The sequence below is a fragment of the Ischnura elegans genome, chromosome 9, assembly GCF_921293095.1.
Source record: "Ischnura elegans chromosome 9, ioIscEleg1.1, whole genome shotgun sequence".
Lineage (NCBI taxonomy): Eukaryota > Metazoa > Arthropoda > Insecta > Odonata > Coenagrionidae > Ischnura > Ischnura elegans.
In genome coordinates this window covers 106891674-106915037 of record NC_060254.1, presented here as the reverse complement: position 1 = coordinate 106915037, position 23364 = coordinate 106891674, and the positions used below count along the sequence as shown (strand labels likewise).

Here is a 23364-nt window from a genome sequence, read left to right as displayed (position 1 = left end):
TCCATATCAATATTTATCGTGTTTCTGCGACATACTTTTTGGACTTCAGGAGAGGTTAAACCTATAGTCTCTCCATGCCCATTTCCATTTTTAGTTTAGCTTGAATGTAATAGGTAGACACATTTAGTCTGATGACGCTGTAGGTAAAGCATGGAGATGAAAGCAAAGCAATTGAATTCCGCTGTAAGGAAGTCTGTGGTCAGTGGGCAGTGAAACGCCTCCAAAATTCTTTAATGTGAAGTGCCCCCAAATCTTTCAAGGAAAGGGCCTTCACCCTCAAACATTTGCTGGTTAGAGCCTAGACTGCTAGGATTCCTTGAAGTCAAGCTTAATACGGATACAGACTGAGATAAATTTCAAATTGCTGTGACTGTTCTAATTTGTGGCTACATATTATTACCCAACCTGGATGCTGTGATTTATTTTCATAACCGTATCCATTAAAACTTCTTAAACACTAGAGTCACAGGTTTTTGCAATAGTATATGTCTAAAACCGTCATAGTTATGAGGAAACATAAAAAATATGCAAAAAGGGACTCTTGTTGTGCTGCGGGTTGCATACCCACATCGATGGTTCTCCGAAGTTGTAGGAAATTTTCGAATTGCGAATATTCATGCTGTATTTTATCATGCAATATCTTATCAAATACTTATGGCTCAATATTCATAGTTTTTTCTGAAATAGAGTACTCTAAAATTCATTGACTGTCGGCGATTCCCATCGCTCTGCAAAATATATCGAAGGCCAAAGAAGACTTTCGCTTTACAAATGGGACAAATATCCCGACGACGGTTCTCCTGTTGAACTTATTTTTGGGAAAGAGTCATTATTTTTTAGTCATTTTTTAGTCATTTTGTAGTCGCAATCAAAGTGTGCAATTGTAGAAATGGTGAAATTTGAGAAAATGTAGCCTTTTACATCTTTTTAAATACGTTTCGTCCTTATTTCGAGGCTTACTCGCTCGTATTCGTTACTTTGGGAATTCAAATGGGATTCCACTCGATTTCTAGCACTTACACCGTCTTTGTATGCAATTGCAGTCATGTGAGTGAATTTTATTCTCTCCTTTACTCTTTTGATCATCATTAGTATTCCTAGTTTTGTTAATGCGTTTTTCCTTCTCTTACAATTAATCATTCAGGACCACTCAATACCTATTTTGTGCATTATGATTGGGAGAGGGACTGGGTGGACACGCTCAGAAAGAAGGATTAAAATGTCTGAGGATTGACTCCCTGCTTGCTGCGCACAGCCGCACAATATATCCAGTCGCTTCTGCAATAGACCTCTGGACAAAATTTTAATTTGCCTTCAAATATGTTCTAAAAAATCAATAAGGATAAATATATACGTAAAACGTTTATTATATGTAATAATTTTCCATGGAATGTCTTTTAATGGCAAGAAAAGGAAGCTTTTCTCATCAGCAGACACTCCCACCTCAATACGTATTTCCATTGGCTGACGGAAATATGACGTCAGCTCATGCAACCATGCGGCGGTCCCATGAAATTCATGGGGGTTCGGCGGATTTGCAAGATCTTCAGCACGGATCGGCACTTCGTTAGCGTTTCACTTTGAGAAGTGAACATAATATCGCCGTGACGTGCTTTTCCGAAGAGTGAAAAAGTTACTGGGGATATTATTTTGCTTCCGTGGGCATCATGGATCCTGGTTTCGATAAGGGAGACGCGAGAAACTTGCCTAAATTTTCAACTGCCTCAATGTTTACATTCATATGTATAAATAGTAACTACTGAATTAATAGTAACTACATAAATTCTGAGACCCGGGGAGTGAAGATGGCTAGGTGAGTGTATCACCACGAGTGGAAATTGATTTTCTTAGGGTATTAGTTGATGTCAACGTTTCTAAATCCTTTTATTCACATAGAGTCAGACGAGAAGAATACGGCGATGATGCTATAAGTTACGTGGTAAAGCGTGATAAAAATGAATGCATCGTCCGTGATCGTATTCGTAGGTTCGATCGAAGGCCTATGTTGTTGAAGCCCGTCTTTTGGAGGAGAGCGGCGAAAGCGAAGTTGTGACTCTTTCGTGTAAGGATTGCATAGCCTGTTTGGGTACGTAAGACTTTACTCTAAGTGGTATTGTATCTTTTTTATTTAGCATTATAAGGAAAACAAATTTTCCCGTTATTTATTCGTGTAGAACAACCTGATGAAATTTTTAAGTGGTGAAATCTCCGATTTAATAGACATAATAATTAGTATTTCCTGAAGTGTGGAAAATATAATATGGAACTTCTTCGAAGTAGCCCACTTGCTCAAAATTTCACTTTTAAGTAACTTAATGGGATAAAAAAATTCCCCTTTTTCTGTTGCTGTTCCTTACATTCTTTACCTACAGCAAAAATATAGGAGATAAAACTATCCGCTTATTATTATTACATTTGTTACCTATCAATGAGCTGTAGGGTTCTACGGTACTTATTCATTTGGTTTTGTAAGCATATATTCGAGTTACTCTAACATTGTCCAGTCTTTCCCTAGTTTCAAGAAAGAATTACTTCAGTTAATTATATTAGAGTTTTCGTAGTAAGTACCAATAAATCAAGAGACTGAAATTCGTCGGCACTTTTTCATCCGAACAGTTCGTCATTCACCGTCTTGGGGGACCGTGTGAAAATACTTATTTGAGGCATTTCCACTAGTATTACTGCACATAGGCACAATACAGTACTTAAAGCTGCGCTTCGACAAATCGACGAAATACGTACGACAACAGAAACGGCGTGATATCCACAAAATCACTAATTCTTTACCTCCTCTACAGTAATGCGCACGGACGCGAACAACGCTATTGCATGAGCTGACGTCATTCAAGATGGCAGTGGTGCGAATTACGTTCTTCTTGCATGGCAAGTGACAGCTATTTAAAATGCTCGAAATAAAAAAATGCAAGATTATACGGCCAAAGTGCTACGCCATTTAGATTAATATTTACACGTACTTTTCAGAAAGGTCTTTACCTTGATAGGTGTCCAGAGGTCTATTGTACTTTCTGTTTTGATTCCAAAATTTCACATACTTCTTTCAATTTGACTTTTATTTCAATCATAAAATATATCACGGGGTGTTCTTCAGAACCTCTAAATATTTGGTGCATCAAGGGCGTATAAGAGGGGAAGATACAGAGAGTGCTGGCTGCTAATTTTAAAGCCCTACTGAAAAATCCAGCCATTTTTACTAAATTTGTACATTTTTTAAAACATTAGAATCAAAAATATATTTATATCGATGTGTATTTCAGAAAAAATGGACTTTGCTCTTCTTTATGAATGAGTTGAATAACATTCATGGCTAATTTTAAATATATAATTTAACAATGACAACCTACTGTTTTTGAAAAATTAAAAAAGGTTGCAACATATGATGTACCGCCATAATATGCATAATAATTTTTTATTACACTCAATTTGAACTATTTAAAGCATGGTAATCATAAAAAAGCATTGTTACAATCAAAGCATTATAAATCCTGGATGACAAAAAGGGTTACTGCACCCTCAACGAACGGTTCTTTCCGCAAAAGAATTTTCACACTAAGTGGCCTAAGATAAGGATGCCGGTAGCTACTGAGGACTTTTCGTCCTCAAGACATAAAGTGAACTCTTTTTCCATCGAGCACTTGATTTTTGAAAAACCAGAACCATTAAGCAGTAAACTGAAAAAGTACCACGGGCGAAATATTACGACTTCACGTATACAAAGCCAATCAAATAGAAAGACGTAATATTACGCCCATGGCAATCTTCAGACGTATTAATAGGACGTAATATTACGTCCATGGCACGCAAAGTGATACACGCTTCTGCGGTTGACCTTACGCAAGAAATTTGATGTTCCAGAAAAGTGGATAAAAATTTTAACTGCGCACACACGGGCCAATCAACGTGGAAAATTCGGTCGCCGTTTCACGTGCAGTTCACCTGTTTGTGGGGTCGTTTCCTATGGGTGTGGTGGTGTCGTGTGATGTGAAATTAGCCACGGGATGGGGGGGGGTCCAGTTGAGTTGTTTCGCGTGGAGAGTGGAAAGTTCAATTTGGGAAGTTCGGGAGGGGTGTCAATTAGCCACCCGTCCCAACCTGTGGAATGCCTCTAGTTGCGGTGAATGGGAATGATTGCGTGCTTTTGGAAATGAGAGTATGTACTTGTGGGTCATTCTGCGCAGACATGTCGCCCGTCCGCGCAAATTCAAGTGAATAAGGTGGCTGCGCAGTAAACAGAGAATGAGGCCAACATTGAAACTTCCTGCTTCAGTATTGCAATAACAAATTTATCAATTGATTAATTAATAAATGAATTTCGTCGAAGTCTTCGTACGAGGTTTAATGAAAACAAAATATCGGTACGAAATAATCAACATGAAAACATACAATATTGTTGCAATCAGTTAATTATACGACCATCAGACCCAGGGGCGCAGGTAGGAATTAAGGCTAGGGGTGGTTTCAAGCGCAACTAATACTGGGGTGCACTGGAGGTATGGCATACTTGCCATAGGCGGGAGGTGCGGGCCCTCCACCAGAAATGTTTGGAGTTGAATGGTTCAAAATGGTGATTTTTACGGCCTTCTGAGGGATATTTTATAAATCCTCACACTGTTCTGTAAGCAATATTAATCCAATTAGGTAAAAGAGATTTGACTTAAAAATTTCTGTGAGCTCTGGGGGGGTTTCATCCCCCAAAATGTGTGGCTAGATACCCGGGTATCTGTATTCATGATATAATTTTCTATTGGTCCTACGTTTTTCTGTTACACCTGAATATTTTCCTTTGAATAAATTGCGATACTGTTTCAAATGTATTTAATATGTCTGAAAATGTTGTGTGGCTAGATACCCGGGCATCCGTATTCGGGATGCAATTGTATGTATATGCTTGGATAGGTTTATATTTTGTTTTTGTTTTTAGTTTTTTTTCTCTATTTTTTGTATTTACTGAGTCTTGATGTAGTGTTTTTTTTTCTTTGAACCTTTGTCAAATGATATTTACTGAATTTTTGTGCACTTGTAAATTATCTCATGGGCCAAATGGCCCACGATAATAAATTAATTGAAATTGAAATTAAACCCCCCCCTCGCTGCGCCATTGATCAGACCCGTCTTTTGATCTTTTATTTTCCCACCGAATTCTTGGTCGCAATCCTTAAATTCCCTCCGTAGTTTCACTTGCAGCATATCAGCGGGAGAGCGTGCTCGTAGGAGCTAGGGTGTGGCGAAGTGGCATATGATGTGAAATTAACCACGATGGGGGGAGGGGAGTCTGGTTCGCTGCTCCATATCCCTTCTTTCGGTCGCCATGGGGCAGACCACTACTACCCTACTACAGCTGTGTGCAATAATATGCCGAGGGGCCTTTTTCCACAAGTGCTTTCGGGACACACCCAAGATCTCAAAAGCCGTTTGTCGGCTTAAGAAGTCAGCCTCCTCCCACAGGCCCTCCTCCTCACTTGTCCCTGTTCTTGTTTTTTTTAGTTCACCTTCTCGCCGTATTGCGTAATGTTATATGAGCGCGAATGTAGGCCTTTCACCTCGCCGGGCGGCTTTTGTATTCCAGCGTGCTTGCTCATGGTTGTGTTCTCGTAGCCGAGGTCCAGCCGCCTACATTCTCAATTTCTTCCATGATTTTATGGTCTTTTCGCACCGTAATAAGCCTCAGGTTTTTTGCTATTAATTGCAGTAATATTGTCTTGAAATATCCTTTATGTCTTTCACATCTAACTGAATAAATCTTTAAAAATTATCTCATATTGTGATAGAACACTTGTAATAATTAATTATTTGTGAACATATTGACAATTTTCTTTTTTAATTCGTGTTAAAATTTTGATTACTCGCCGGCTAAATGTGAATAAATTACTTCAAGTATTCATTTTTTGATGGATGAAAAAGGTGAAATACTCTTGAAAATATCTGGTTATATGTTGATAAAATATTAGGTCATTTTATTCTGCGAGTTTCCATATTCTTCGTGTGTAAATTTTTGTTTTGATAGTTGAATATAAAGTTTAACGCGTGGTACATAGTTATCTCTCAGGCGATGGAAAGGAAGATTCTAGCTTATTAGGGAGTAAGGATTTTCTCTGCATTGGAACGGGTGGAAGCAGAACCAGGCGATGGTTTCTTACAAATGGTACCAGGGACGCCGACTTACAAAAAATATTTGGGGGGCCCAAACGGGGATCTTGCCCCGGGAATTTTTATAAGTAGTGAATTTTAAGTTTTTTTAAGCATTTTAGAAGAGTCGAATGGTCAACAGAAGAACCCTGATAACTCGAACCTCGATTCTGGACACTCCGGGGAAAATCGACAAGCTGACACATTTTTACTCACTCCTGTAACGAATTTTTAAGGGGGCTCGGGCCCCCTCAGGCCCCATGGATGGCGCCACTGAATGGTACCTATAATCGTAATAATCAGTTCTAAATTTTCCATTTTTCCAACGTTTTAAATTTTCTCATTGCCGCGCGACTGTTTATTCGCTAGAGCCTGGGCTCGAGACTTATTGTGAGATCTTAGTCGACGCAATATTTCAATAGTAATTTTCTTTGCCATTCTATCCCTCCGTATTAACCGTGAAATGCTCCTCATATTGCTTCCTGACAATTTAAGAGAAGGTAGAAATGCTTTCCGTACGATTATCTAGGGGATTTGGGGGAGGGGACTACAAGCTAATCTCTCAATGTTTGAATTTATCCTTCTGTCGTATATTTCTGGTTGGCGAGAGTGTTTACGACACCATGTTCTCCTGTCTCCTCTAAGTTGGTCGCCTCGTTTCCGCGTAACTGCTGATCGATCAGCATGCTGCTCCATTCCTCGCACTTTCAATAGATCAGCAAAGTGAATGCCGCGAAATTTCACCTTATGCTCACTCGTTTCGCGTCTCAAGTCGACGCGAATGTGGAAATAAATGTAAAGGCGTTCGCCACTCATTCCCCATATTGCGCGCGTCTACTCGAACCAGTCTCACGTCGATTATTTGGTCTCCAACAGACAATAACATTTTTAACTCATCGTTTTTAATGTTTCACCATCTCGATCACGTTGCCATTTTTATTTGCATTTTATCACTCACTCTGAATTTTATTTACGCCAGCCATGAATCATATGATTTAAGCTCAAAATTTGCATACACTCAGATTTTTCTCAGGAAAGAATGTTCTTGAACACTATGATGCGAAAAGAAATTTACCTTCTTTGTAAAATATTTTTCCCACCATCGGTGATTTTTAAATTAACTTGAATGTCAGTACTGGTGATTTTATTTTCATATTAATGTAGTTCATACGTGTTTTTCGGAAAATTTATTTGTGTTACTGTCTAGGAAATTTCAATGTATTTAATTTTTCCTTTCTGAAAATCTCCTTACTCACGAAAACTATTCACGAAAATTTTCAGTAACTCCTTGTTATAATGTTATCGAGCTTATTTTCTAAATAGTTAATTTGTCGGCCACATTTACTAAAACTTAATTTGATCTCAATTGACCAAGATGTTTTAGGATTGCCATCCCTTTGATTAGATCAGTTGATGTATCCAATGACGAAGCGATTGGGAGACTATAGCATAAGCGTGGACACTGGACACGCACTAGTACCATTCGAAGATTTATTACCCACTCATTTCGATTTTAATATTTCCTCAAATAAAAATCGCTGCTTTTGCATCTTACATCTTTTGGAAATTAAGGAATCAACTTGGTAATCACAGATCGATTCTAATATGCAGGGGCGCAGTTAGGAATTAATGCTGGGGGGGGGGGGGTTAGGTGCAAGTAATACCGGTGTGTGTGGGGGTATGGAATACCCACCAGGATAAGCGGCAGGTGCAAGATTAATAAATTGCGGAATGTTAAGATAAATGGTTCAAAATGGTGAGTTATACGGCTTATTGAGGGATATTTTATTAATTATTACACTATTCTATTAGTAATATCAATACAATTAAGTAAAATGGATTAAACTTAAAATTTCTCTGAGCTCTGAGGGGGGTTTTAACCCACAAACCCCTACCCTCCCTCGCTGCGCCACTGGTAATATGAGTCTATTGATGTTTTCTTTTGAGGAAGATGATCTATTGATAAGTAAACTTTATAAAATCAGTTTTTAATCTAAAGGGGACTTCCTGATCAAACGCGTGTCGCTAACTTTTGTCTGCTGTGAATATTTAGCTTCCTGGTTTGGTTACTTCGTTATTAATAGGACGGAGAATGGTGCGTTTATAATCCGAGGGGGTGGGGTTCGATTCGTTTGCGTTCACCTGCGTGGACACCCTCCGTCTCGATTGAGGGGTGAGTGACGCAATCCCCTCTCATTTCTCGTTCGTCTGAAAGTGTTGCACGGATATATAAAACTCGGTCACGCACTCAGTTCGCCTTAAGTACCGGTAATAATTCCCGCGCAGGTATCCGCCACGCGAGGAGAGGGCGAAAGGTTTGCTTCAGACGCAATCATCTCTTGTTTACTGGCCGTCGGTGCCAAAAAAAAACAATCTTGGGCCATAAAAAAGTCCTCGACGTCATCTGTGTTAAAAATTACAGATTCCAGATGTTCCTAACCCAGGCTCATACCTAATGCAATCTTATTGACTCTTTAATATGATTTATTCTACTTTTTAAATATTCATTTCTCAGTCATAGAAAAGTTGTAAGTAAAAATGACTTAAGGGGCCGTATTCACTAGGCAGTAATTTGAGATGAACTGTTTCATAATTATCTGTGGGGCTTCTGGAGCTGTTTTTTTCTGTTTTCTCCTGTGGATAAATTATATAATAAACGAAGTAAAAATATCTTTCAATGGGGAAAAATTGAAGTGATGGATTAGGTAGCGATGTAGATGTGCAGAGAAAATTGTTTTCCTTCAAACTATGCTGATGGGCTTCATGCGTTATGAAATTCCTCACTTCAATGACTATATAGAGGAATAATTGACATTTATGGGACTCAAAACTGTAACAGTTAATGGTTAAACAGGTGTAGTGGACTTGCAAAGGATCGAATTTAAGGTCACTTTGGTCATTCAAAGTCCCAAGTTCCGGTTTCCGCAAATGAAAAAATTAGCTAGATCACTAATGCATCTCGCAATGCATTTCATCGACATCAGCGGAAGGGCGGTGGAAAAACACCAGCGCCTGCTCTGAGCATTAAGAGATCGCGCAGTTTGAAGACGTAATATCGTGGCTCCCTTCACTGGCGTAACTAGGAATGTGCTTTGGGCTGGGGGGGGGAGGGGGAAGGGCTAACTCTTGCTCCCCTCCCCCGGTTTGGGAAAATTTTGGAAAAATTCCATGCCTGCAAATTACATTTTACATAATTATGGCACTTAAAATTTGGGTTTCATTAAAAGGTTACATTAAAATTTACTGTATGTCAAAACTAGACAATAGTTTTGGATACTATTTTTATTTCTCTGAGGCTTTGGGGGGGGTATATATCCCCCTCGTCCCCCCCATAGTTACGCCAATGGCCCCCTACACCTCATATCAATGCCAACGAGTCCATACGACGATGCGCCAACGATTTTGGAGGACCGAAATGTACGAATTCATGAACGAAATAAGATGAGGATTATTATTTCCTGCTAATGCATTCATAAGGTTTCAAGGAGCATTTTATAATAATTCACTTGAGCACGTTAACGCATTTTCAGTGCTCAGGACATCAGCGAGGAGAATCAGAGAAATGAAAGTAGGAGCTAGATGTGTCAGGGTAACGAGGTGATAGCATAGAGTAAGCATATATACTGGTATACACATGGTCAGGTATACACACAGACAAAAATCGTGTTTAAATGTGCGGAGCGCTCTAGCGGCATTGCATTGTTGGCTGGGCATCACGGGTTGGCGCCCACTTGGCGCCACTTGAATTTATTACGCAGAGTATTGTTTTTTTCTCTCAGAAAGATCTAATCCGCGAATCTAGCGCTTACATTTCAAGGAAAAACCACGCTTTACTTCTAAAATTAGGGAGAGATTAGATGAGGAGCCGCTGGAGACTCGGAGGCGGCTTCGTGAGAGACTTAGGTTGCGTCACGTATTTGTAATGGATATCTTCCTGAGCTATAAGAAAGAAGGATGGCGGACGTGTTACCTGGCAACCGGTCTCAACGTCGGCGTACATTCCAGGGGCGACAGGGACGTTGCCGCAGTGGAAGCTGGTGGGGGGGGCTTCGTGGTAGAGGGGGTAGTCGACCCCTGGGATGCCAGGGATCTTGCTGAAGTCCTGCTGCGGTTCCTTGGGCTTCCTTCGGTGCACCGTGGGCTGCGCCGGCGTGTGGATCACCGCCCCTATCGGCTGAGCGTGGTAGATCGGGGCATCGGCGAAGCCGCGCTTCTGGAAACATCAAGCGATACATGCATATGCTCAAAAATCGATTTGGACACTTTAAAAAATAATTGGTGCCTAAATTTTATAAAATTGTACAAAAATTATCTATCTTAATGTTCAATGAACTTCTGAATGAGCCATTGCATGCATTTTTATCCTCCTTATTTCACACATTTTTTGCCAATATTTTGGTCGAATTTTAGTGGACTGACTCAATTAATACACTAGGAGTTTCAAAACGAATAGCGATGTTTTAATGCTTCATAATATTTATTAAAGTAGACTTGAAGGTATGAATGATAAGTGATATGGCAGAGTTTAAAAAAAAAACTATTCGAGCTTCTCTTTTATTTGATGTATCATTTATAGTTGTAATTTTTGTTCAATAAATATTATGAAGCGTTAAAATACCTTTTGAAACATCCGTTATTTTAATATAAGCATAGCCCATCAGACGTAGGCCTGGCCTATCCCATCAGCTTGCAATCACCTAAGTACTTGAGTGGTGATTCGGAGCGGAGCATGTGCGAATGCAGCCTAATTAAGGCAAAGTCTATTTTCTATTCATGCGCCCTTACAAGTCGGGTGGTTGCTCGGTGATTTCTCACGTTCATTCGTTTACTCATTAACATGTGCCTGTTAAGGTATCATATAACCAGCCGTTTGACTCCCAAATCCGCGTCCAATTTACCACGAAGCTGAATTCAGATAATTGAAAAACAATAGTGACTGCGATATCAGTCTCGAGGTCCAAATTTATGAAATAATTAAATTCTTTATTTATCCAGTCATCCAATTAGCAAAATCCCGGCCCAAGTATTTAGTAATCATCTATCGAGGGAAAAAGTTATTCACATAAATGATTACACGATACTAATTGAAATCGTTTTATATTTAAAACTCACTCACCAATCACTCTCCGATATAATTCACAATCTCTATTTATTTTTACCATGACTGGTTTACAAGGAACTGTGCTGTCGTCGATTTCAGGAAAATTGAGAGTTTTTGTCTGCTTCTAGTGTGATTTTAAGAATTTCTATCCTAAAGTTCGTTGCGAGAGTGTATTTCAAAATGCATCGTGTTAAGGCGTACATTGCATGAAAAGATGCACTAGTGAATGGTGGAAAATAGTCCCTAATATAATTTTAAGACCATCGCCCGCCCGATTCAGAAAAAAACACACTGCTTGAAGATGTGCAGTTCCATGGCCCGTGAAGAACGAGTTTCAAAGAAAATCGCTTAAATTAATTTCATTTTCAATTTTTTCATCCACCGAATAAATCAAACCGCGGCCCTCTGTCTTGAATGAAATTAGTTTTATAAAGCAAACAGAGAAACCACGTTACTGGAGCCAATGTGAATCAAGTGGAACATCGGGGACACTTACAATAACTAAAATAGTATAAATACCTTTTCCTTGAACAAATACACTATATTTACTGTATTTTACCTATAAAGGTAGGTTTCCATGGAGTACTGGAGAAGAATTCTGGGATCCTCCCTCCCCATCAACCATTTCCCTCTTCCATTCACAACAAGGCCTACTCCTTTTCACTCTATCTAAACATCCTTTTTTTCCATCCTATCCCTCGTTTACCTAACATTTTACCCTCTAACACAGTTTTCAACATCCCCTCCCAGCTAAGCACTCGATCCATCCATACCTTCTGTCTCCTCCGCATCTCATCTAAAAGCTGCCTCTCCTCACCCACCATGTCCAGCAAGAAAAAATACATAAATTTGACTTTTTAGTTTCATGGTGATCTGTGAAACTGTTTCGCAGCCATTTGATTTCGAATACGCAAATATCCTCTTGAAAGAGGCCTTTCATTGGACCTGGAAATATGTAAAGACATTTCCGGCATTCCATCGTCCAAATTATAGACATTTGAAAAATGGGCGCTTTTCCCCGCTCACCGAGACGGCGATGTTCGTGGCTGTTTCGAATGGTTGCTTAATTCAATTCCATAGAATACTCAGGTAGTTAAAAGTAGAAAATACCTTAATTTCTCTTGTAGATCTAAGACTTACAAATTTTAAATAGCCAAGGTGGTGACGCCACATTTTTAATAAGTAAGTATGTGCTTGATTTTGAATGGGGACGCACATTTCTGTCTAAAGCTGCAGTCGTGATGTCGCGCACGTCCATATTCAAGGATATTTCTCTCTGCCTCTCATGATTTACACGTTTTATGATGAAAACATGAATCCGTTTGTTAAAATACTCCTGGAAAATAGCTTCCACTGCAATACACTTCTTAAAAATGCAATCCTCTGTATTCGTAAGTTGCCCTTTACAATATTAAGTCGACTGCGTATTTATTTGAAAAGCTCATTGGAGTTCAAGAAAAAAACAAAATGCCTTATTGCTCATGTAAATAAATACACCCAAAAGAATTAATGCCCAAAGAATATTAATGATAAGGGTAAAAAATTCTATTAGCAAGAATCTGAAAAGTAATAATGTTATTTGGCTTCAGGCATCAAAATGTTTAAGAGCTAAAATTTCATGAACAAATGTGTTATTATCAATCGAAGACCTATCAGTAAACTGGCCATATTTTCTTGCAATTATTTACAGTATATATAAATAAGAAATTATAGATACATAAATAAGAATTACAGCAACAAAAAAATTATGTTTAGAAAAATGATGAAACTAAGAGATGATTGCCATGGGGACCATTTATAAAACTTGAAGTGCAGGGCAAGAGTCTCTTTTCCGGAATGAACAATATCGTATCGATAACATAAAAGTCGCAGAATATCCATCACACGAATAAGCGGGCCCGGTGACTTGCAGCCCCACGGTGGAAGGGTTTGTAATTAAAAACATCGCTTGACCTTGCCCCGGTGAGAACGGCATGGGGCATGCGATGCTTTGCTTTCTCTGTCTGGCGCCCATCAACGCTTTCCGGCATCCGCCTCCGCTTGGATGGACGCCCCCACCCCACTCTCACGCCACCTTTCCCATAATTCCGCGGGATATGAATCTTCACGCTCTGCCTCAGTCGTCCTTCAGCATCGCGTAATGACGACTCGAGGAGCGCACGCTTCCCCTCGCTCCGCACGCGTGTTCAACAGACTCACTCCCCTCCGTTGCCATTTCATTCGAGGCTGCCCGAATGCTCAATTTCCTGAATTCTCGAGAGCCTTCTTAAATTCGTCAGGTCTCATGAATATCTGGGAGATATTTTTATTGTAGAACTTGGATTTGAAGCTTTTTTTTATCAACTCCCAGGACAGATCCCTCCACCAATACATCTATACTGAGAAAGGTACCTTACAGTTTTATGAGTCCAAATATCTTCTTATGTTAGCCATGTCTCACGATATACTTTGGCAGATGAACTTGATACAGTTGCAACTTTTATGTCAAGTCAGTGGAACACAATCAAGCAATCCATGTCCGCTGAGGGATCTGCTTGAATTTGTGGTTCCCCTCGAATAACTTATGAACCTCGTCATGCCTCGTGAATGATAAATTCGAGATTTATCGTATATATATTTCATACCTCTTTATCAAGTCACAGTTATTACCTCTACAAGAAATAATTACCAACTCTTTTTAAACGGACATTGAATTATAGCCGTACTTTATTTAAAAGTCCAATTTTCCAGTTAACCAGGTTTTCTCTCAATTATGCCATATATCTAAATGATTGTATATAACTTCTTTAATAAAATATAGGTGGGCCAACTTTCTTGCCTAAATTCATTACGAAACGTAGAAAAATCCTCATGAGAAGATGGGACTGTGGTACACAATAATCATTAATGCTAGTCATCACAGATCTGCATACGCAGAGGGGAGCTGTCATATTTCCAGGGTTTTTTTAGTTCCACGCGGAAGCAATGCATTTGTCATTAAATCACTTGGAGCTTATTCGAGGGATTCTAGTTAGAAAATTGATTTTTTTCGCGATTGATATCCTGGACTTTATGTTCAAGCACTTCAATGTGTATTCAGTGATGTACGTGAATAAAAGGGTGGTTTCCTATTAATTTTTTAATGCCTAAATTGAAAGATTATTACTCCTAGAGTACGTATTTCACGATTTAGATTTTAAAATGACGATATGTATTTTTCGCGATTAAAAGATAAGTGAAAATTTTCAAGCGCGCGAAAACGCGACAGCTAAGTGTGAATGCCGGGAAAACTCCGTGTGACGTTGTTCTGGTTCCCGCTGCCGCAAGTGAGGTGACCTTGGGGCAAGGCTTTGAGTGCTGATACGATGTAGGATGCTAGCAGGTAGAAGAGCACCCTGCTAGCTGGTAGCGCTTGGCTTAAATAAGGATTATTATTCCTTATCAAGCGAAGGAAACTTTCCGGCCAGTTTTAATAGGTGATTATTAAGAGATGTTTCCCTGAGATCTGTGCCTCATGCATGCATTGGTAATCTCAGACGATATAAAACTCCTATCTACTCGTATAGAAACTAGGTCCCTGTGACGTCACGTGGAGTGGAATCGCATGGGCGCCAATCTGGCCTTTTTCAAATGCGGTTAAAATTGACCATGGCCACTCGTCTAAATTGGGATTTCGCAAACCAAATAATTTGTATATTATGAATACTCTAATGGTGGGTAACGAATCGCAATCAGTGCCTTTCGTTTTCTTTGATGAAGGAAACTACTCTATTGAACTCTCGAGTAAGCGGTAGGTTTTACGAGAATAAGAGAGCATCGTTGGATTGAGCTGCTCGCATTTGCTATGCGTTGTTTGTGTGTGTCGTCGCATGATAATTTTCCTTGGTTAGTTCAGCGACTGAGCTGTACCATGCTTTTTTCAGAAGAGTCACCCGTGGCGCTGGGCTCATGGCATCGTAGGCATCCGTCACCTTACGTCATTACATTTTTAAGAATTTACAACGTTTATGGACTATTATAACTTGATTGAAATTCTCATTCTTATTTTCTTTAGTTTGCTCTCTGAAAACACAGTCCAACGTCGATTATAGCTGAATGGGAACAACTGGCAAAAATGAGTATTTTTTTCACAATGATTGACAGGGCCTTTCACGGAAGCTGTTGCTGACTAGGTGATCAAAAGGCTTACGCTTGCATTATAGACCCTCTCCATGACGGGCGACAAGTATAATACCCATTGTCGCATGCTCATAATTAAGGGATTTCTGGCTAAGAAAGAGTTACAAAGCAAGTGAAATAAATCTGTGTCCATCTTTAGACAGGATATTTTAGAGAAATGCAATAAGAAGGTTTAATGAATTATGCCAACTTTCTCTTCTGAAATCGTGAGCTAATTGTTTGGCCTACGTAATATTTATTAACTAAAATAAGTTATTCTCGAATGTCTCTTGAAATTTCTCCTTAAAGTGCGGGTATTTCGAACAAGTTTTTACGTTATTTAGGCTGGTTGGAGAGTGCGTGAATGTCCCTCCAACACACTCTCATGTGCACAGTTCTCTTTTGAAACTCTCAATCCTTGACACTATTTTCAGAGAGGCGGAGACATACATTGTGCTCACTTCATTATTTTACATCGACACTAACTCTTTATGTCACTTTAACCATCTTGATGAATCCATGATGCATGAAAATTATATTTTATTGCTGAATATAAGCGTTTAAGTTTTCATCGAGTGAGAATTAAATGAATAACTTCATGTTGGATAGAAAGTCAATTGTAAGGCTGATCCCTCGCCAACGCATTCAAAGCAGAAATTCACGAGCATTCGCCGTGGGCGGTGAGGATTTCTCATTCTTAGCACTTTAGTTTCTTATTGATTGTAAATGCATTTTATAGATCCTTCAACAGAAATTTCTTTTACGGAAACCATTATTTAATTAAATTAACTTAAAGTTTCCGTTCCTGATAGCAAATTTTAGGTGGCTATAGTTAACGAGATGGAAGTTACATGCTTAAATTTTATGAAATATTGAATGTAAAATCATTCTAGTCAGGTTGTTGCAATAGATAGTGGACCTTATTTACTGGGGCACAGGGACCGAGATGTAGATCGAGAAATAATGTTTTTCATGCGAACTTGGACCAGGATTTAAAAGAGGCAATATTTCATTATTTTCATGCGCTCTGTGCCAGTCAATTAAGAATAGGTTTTCATGCTAGACGATTAGTTGAAAACCATACCTGATGCCACCAAATGCTAGCAGAAAAGTGTGCAAGCATATAAATGATGAAATTTATGTAAAAAAAACAGCATTTTCGGCGGTGATTGGAACCCGGATTTAATTTTTAATCACTAAACTCAAATTTTGGTAGGCGAAAAATTGAGGTAATCCATTAAAACTTCATATTAAATTCCTCTGTAAAATCCCGTCCAAAGTTGGAGACAAAATATGTATCAATGTTTTTCAATTGCATTTTATTTTACTGTTGGTGATTTATTCTGATTTTACAACATATGCAGGTGTTCGCTGCAGTTTATATCGTACAGTGAAACAATTCACTGAATTTTGTGATAGGTATTTGCATATTTTATCAACCATTTTTACAAAGTGATTATGCTGAAATTGAGAAGACTAAAATTTCCTTCAAAAGGACCTACATAAGTAACTGCTCCATGAATTTGAATTGTGGTGCAATGTTTTTGGCTTAAAGTTATGTTCCACACTGTGACTTCCATAAAAAGTAGCCCGCATTGAAAAAATTGACATAACTTGCAAAAAGGAAGGAGATCAATAGATGGAAAATGCTTTGAAACCTTTAAATGCCTTTCACCCAATTTATTTCAACAAACCCATTTTTATTAAATTCAAACCTCCTCTACCTCCAGTTTCAAATGTGCCTTCTACTTATTTAATCTGATTGCTATGTCTTTTTGGCAACGATAGATATTATATTTTAAAAATTTCTTCGAAATGGTCTACAATTCCGGGACTAGAAAATTAATTTTTTAAACGCTTAACGTTGTTGCATTTTAATATGAAGTAAGGCACAAAGAAGTAAGTGAGTCGTGAAAAATTATATTATATAGGTGACGCTTTCACATTTTGAGGCTTTTGATTTCGTTTACAGCTATTGAGAATGATTTCATTCAAGGTTTTATTCCAACCTGATTGTGAGGCCTTTTCCCAAATTGGAATCCATAAACTTGATTGCACTGTTGGGAACTTTTCACTCGCAGGTCGAACAGAAATCAAGGCTTCGTCTTCTCGCGGGAAGTCGTGAAATCCGGATAAGGCCGCGAGACGACGTAAAGGCATTCATTAAGAGAGAATGTTGGAAAGTGGGAAAAAGGGGGAATTTTCGGAGTCAAGAAGCGCATATATTAGCAGCCTCCAGAGTTCTAAATGGAGTCGGTATAGTCTCGTCGTGTTTGAATGTCGTGCGAGGGATTTTGAACTCGAATCCTAGACAGTGCTTTTGGTAATCATTAATCATATTTCACAACAATTTATCTTGGCCTAACTATTAAGTTGAAAGCTCAAAATGTACGTCCATTGGTTTACAACAAGTTATAATAGCGTAACTAAAGTTTGAAATGTGAAATTAATTTAAATCAAATTTCTCTTGAAGTTAACTGACAGCAATGAATTTTTGTCTTTTGAGAAACGCAGAATAGTCTTAATTCCGCTGAAAGGGATCTCAAAATTTATGCGCGGCTTGTGCTGTGATTGGAGGAAGTGGTCGTTAACTGTTGTCGTGCGCATTGAACCATTCATTGAAAGTCAGTCAATTGAAAAAAAATCAGTCATTTCGTGACGAGAATTAAGGCTATTGGAATATTACTTGCAAACAATTTGGGCAGAAGACGCGTTGCTATGGAAAATGTTGTTCCAAGCATGAGTAATTTTTCATGGGGGCCATATGGAGTTAGCTGGTGTGATCTCACATCTGATGGGTGGCGCTGCGCACGCGCAGACGAAAACAGCTATGCCACGCATGAAGGAGTTCCTCAGGTAAAGAAAGAGTGCTCTGTTAGGATTCATGCAGGGATCAACTGCCTCCATGGAGTAGTGAATAATCCTTAGGAATCGTTTGCGTATGGTGTCAAGAGAAAGACAGTGGAAAACTGCGAGGAGATGTTCGAATGTAAAATTAAGCTGTTGCCTGCTTGTCACGAATAGGTTAGTTTCCTTCATCAAAGAAAACGAAAGGCATTGACTGCGATTCGTTACCAATCATTAGTGTATTCATAATATACAAATTATTTGGTTTTAGAATTCCCAGTTTAGACGAATGGCAATGGTCAATTTTCACCTCATTTGAAAAAGGCCATATTGGTGCCCATGCGATGCCACTCCACATGACGTCACAGGGACCTAGTTTCTATACGAGCAGATAGGAGTTTTACATCGTCTGAGATTACCAATGCATGCATGAGGCACAGAGTTCAGGGAAACATCTCTTAATAATCACCTATTAAAACTGGCTAAGGTCGGAAAGTTTCCTTCGTTTGATAGAGGAATAATAATCCTTATTTAAGCCAATCGACAGCTGGAACCAGGAATACGTCACACGGATTTTTCCCAGCATTCCTACTTAACCGTCGCGTTTTCGCGCGCTTGAAAATTTTCACTTTTCGTTTAATCACGAAAAATAGATATCGTCATTCGAAAATCTAAGAGCGTGAAATGCGTACTCCAGGAGTAATAATCTTTCGATTTGGGCAATAAAAAATAATATGAGACCACCCTATTGGCGGAATAAGAATGATGCCGTGAATGTCCGACTGAAAATACCTGTCTGGCTCATTTTAGTAATTTTTATACTCTCCTGGTTATCCTAGGTATTCACGGAAATAAGTAAATTTTATTAGCTAGCTTCGAGAACCGATTTTAATAGCAAAAGGCCTCACATCCAAAAATATCCAACAACCACATTGCTACTTGAGTGAAACTGCAAATTCAGCTAATATATACTTAAAGCGAGTATTTAACTTCCTGGATATCACACAATTACTTATACCACTTATTTTTTACAGAGCGCGACCCGGGTTTCAATGAATTATCGTCATCTTCAGGAGCTAATTATGATAATTCGTTGAAACCTGGGTCGCGCTCGGTAAAATACAAGTGGTATAAGTACTTGTGTGATATGAAAGAAAGCATATAATGGAATACCACAATATTAATCAAGAGTTAGTGAATTTTGTTCGAGTTTTTAACTGTTAATACGTAGAATTTTTCCCAACCTAATTGAATTATTACAACGTTCACTGAACATAAGTGGGAAATAAAAGTGTAAGCAACGAAACGCACGAATTGCTCGTTTCCAGAAAGTTGAATGAAAATTTATGACTATAATACGTAGGTATTGGGCGAAAATATTTTCGGTTTCCTTTCTGATGCCGGCATGTTATTCTTATGGAAAACGTAGCGCTCCTCTGTTCACCGCTGAACGGCGTGCGTGCAGCAAACCCACCGCAGTGTATAAAAGTTTCTCGGGTTTTTCACCGGTTGATGTCGTCCATGTCACGTCGACGTTTCGATCAGCGACTTTCTGATCATCCTCAGGGTATCTTCCGAAGTCGCTGCCGCAAGTCGCTGATCGAAACGTCGGGAGACATGGACGACATCAACCGGTGGAAAACCCGAGAAACTTTTCTGCAACTGATACGCCGGAAAACCCTAAGATCACGCGTCACCACCGCAGTGTAATTCGCGCTTTTCCCGTGCGAAAGTGGAGAGTTGGAGACTCGGAAAGGATGTTTGGACCTCGCTCGGGTGAAGGCCACCAATATTACAACACCATACGATTCACCATTTGGCATTTGGACATCCTCCGCGCATTTCATTGCGTTTACGAAAGTCGGAACTCGCGTCGCTAATGAGGGAACGCAGAGAGAGAGAAACGTTTTCATTCGCGTTTTATGCTAACCAAAAATTACAATCGTGCCGATGTCATTCACAAATTTTAAGTTCCATCTCTCGCTTATATTATATTGTGAGTGTTGGATCACTCTGTCCCCAGCGCCACGCTGCGGGCATTTTCGAAAACCGATTAAATCCCGCCAAAGTGGAAAAAAACCATAAAGCTTCGAGGAGACGGACTTGGGCCTACTATAAGTATCTGCACACTCTTTTTGAGACCCTTGGTGTGATTGGGAATATAGGAGAGTAATGAATGTGTAGCATTTCAGAGACTTTAAATGAGGATTATTTAATGCGACATCATTCTGGTTCACAGGGCAAATTACGTTCAGGGCCGGGAGGCTGCCCGTGAAGCACCTTCGACTTTTACTACGAAAAGAAGATTGAAGTGAGGTTTGTTCGGATTTCGCTTGGGGTGAATTAGGCCTGACAAAGAATGTTATGCCAACAGGCATAAAAAAAGCGATCCTTTCGCTGATCGATCTTTGCGGCACTTTGGGGTCCCTCCCAGAAGCATGCGTTCCCATCTGAAGGCAAAAATGCGCATCGGAGGAGAGATTGGGTGGATGGTGGTGCAAACGCTGATATTGTGTGGTCAACACGCAAGTATCGGAAACACTTACATCCTATTATGTCAGTTATCTATTTCATTTGCTTAAAGGTAAATTCATCGGTAGTTATCAGCGGATTTAATGCAATGTAGCTCTATAAGGATCGATGTGTCAGGAGAGAGGTTTTCGCGGGTTAGATGACCTCCTCAGATAATTATATGGCGGAGGGTTGTCTCAATGGAAAAAAATGGGGGCGCTGGAACCCCCAAAGAACCCCTCCCCCCACTCCCTTAGGAACAGGGTAGTTTCCTTCATCAAAGAAAACGAAATGCATTGATTGCTATTCGTTACCCACCATTAGGGTTTTCATAATATACTAATTATTTGGTTTTAGAGATGCCAGTATAGACGAATGGCAATGGTCAATTTTAACTGCATTTGAAATAGGTCAGATTGGGGTCCATGCGATGCCACTCCACGTGACGTCACATGGACCTAGTTTCTATACGAGTAGATAGGAGTTTTACATCGTCTGAGATTACCAATGCATGCATGAGGCACAGATCTCAGGTAAACATCTCTTAATAATCACTTATTAAACCTGTCTAGGGTCGGAATGTTTCCTTCGTTTGATAAAGTAGTAATAATCCATAATTAAGCCAAGCGCTGCCTGCTAGTAGGGTACTCTGCTACCTGCTAGCAGCCTGCGTCGTATCAGCGCTCAAGCCTCGCCTCAAGGTCACCTCACAGGGTGGCAGCGGGAACCAGAAATACGTCGAATGGACTTTTCCCATCATTCCTACTTAGCCGACGCTCAAAGTCTCGCCCAAAGGTCACCTAACTTGCGGCAGCGGGAACCAGAACGACGTCACACGTAGTTTTCCCAGCATTCTCACTTAGCCGTCGCGTTTTCGCGCGCTTGAAATTTTTCACTTTTCATTTAATCGCGAAAAATACATATCGTCATTTAAAAATCTAAAAGCGTGAAATACGTACTCCAGGAGTAATAATGTTTCGATTTAGGCAATGAAAAAATAATAGGAAACGACCCTATTCTCTCGTTCGCAAAGGTTACTTACGAGTCACATTTAACACATCTTGATGAAGATCCTATTTCTTTTGACAGGCAGAGGTAATTTGGGAAGAGGATGCAGGAGAATTGGAGAGGGATGCGTAGGGAACTGGGGGAGGAGGTCGGGCGAAAAAGTGAGATAGGCTTTCGCCCGACAACACCTTGAACACACAGCGAAAATACGAGATCCGGCGGAGAAAGACTTGATACGTGAACTTGATAAAACATAAGGGAAAGCTTCGTCGAAAAGTGGTGGGGGCGCACGAAAAACGCTTTGAAATTAATTAGGCTGGGAGCCGATGGAGACTCGTGGTAAATACGGTGGGCTTGCAATTAGATTGTGTGAGCGAGCGGGGTCTTTGAGAGCGCATTGAGATCACATATCAAATTAGAACCTCAACATATTTCCAGGTCCGACAGAACTAAAATGTAGAGAGAATGCCATAAAGATCGGCTTAGTAATTTGTTTTTCCTTCGATAGCAAAAAAAAAAAACTTTTAATACATGCTATACGGGACTTCGTAACCGCATTTCCTTTTTACAGCTGTTGTACCCCGTAACACGCTTGTTGAAAGCAGCTTGCTTGTTAGTATGTTGCTATTGATATATTTTACTTTACCGTGGACACTGAGGAAAGGAGACGAGAGAAGGTTGGAGGCATTCGAGATGTGGGTATGGAGAAGAATGGATAGGGTGAAATGGACGGAAAGGAAAAGGAACGACGAAGTGCTGGACATGGTGGGTGATGAGAGGCAGCTTTTAGATGAGATACGGAGGAGACAGAAGGTATAGATGGAATCAGTGCTTAGCGGGGAGGGGATGTTGAAAATGGTGTTCGAGGGTAGAATGTTAGGGAAACGAGGGTGGGGAAGGAAAAGAATATGATTTTTAGATAGATTGAAAGGGAGTAGGCCTTACAATGAATTAAAGAAGGCAGTGCTCGGAGGAAAGGGAGGCTTCCGGATCACTTCTTGAACACTCCTTGGAAACCTACCTTAATCGGTAAAGTACTATGATAGTAATGGTTGAGTCACAGTCTAGGATCATACGGGCCAGCGGTTAAGAACCACATTGGTGTTAAAAAAGAGAATGAAAATGTGCTTACCTGTATTGACTTAGAAGAGGTGGACTCTGGAGAGAGAGTTAGCGCCAAAGAGACGAGCAGAACACAAATACCCCACGCCATCGTTCACTTGTTTTCTCGTCGCACTGTCGTCGTCAAGGCGGTGTTGCTCCAAGAGGTGCGTTTGACCGTCTGAGCGAGGGGAGACGGTGCTCGCTGCTGCAGGAAGGGTGGGAGGGGGGGGGGAAGGAAAGGATTGAAGGAGCTGGAGTGGGCTTGTGTTGGACCAAGGAAAGTGAGAGTTGGAAGATTGGTTGGGGGGGGGAGGGGGAGAACGAACATTTGAATCATCTTTCCAACTTCCAGGGAGATTTTCACAAATTTTCATCTCGTAGTCACGACAGTGGAGTCTGATGAACGCCTTCTAACGGAATAACTCTTGAAGTGCTTGCTCAATCCCTTCCTCACCACAATAGAACATATAAATTGCCTCATAATATTTTTTTCGATAAGTTTTAGTGGGATT

At 39.9% G+C, this 23364-nt stretch overlaps 1 protein-coding gene across 1 annotated transcript in view; it reads right to left on the bottom strand.

Annotated features, from left to right (window-relative positions):
• The window catches only part of LOC124165740, a 29107-nt gene extending 6062 nt beyond the window's left edge, over positions 1 to 23045 (bottom strand). The window contains exons 1-2 of the mRNA XM_046543227.1: positions 22881 to 23045; positions 10115 to 10357 (exon numbers count right to left, since the gene is read on the bottom strand). Of these exons, the coding sequence (XP_046399183.1) occupies positions 10115 to 10357; positions 22881 to 22961 (324 nt within the window). The 5' untranslated portion in view covers positions 22962 to 23045. The remainder of the gene's footprint in view (positions 1 to 10114; positions 10358 to 22880) is intronic.
• Positions 23046 to 23364: the final 319 nt, after the last annotated feature.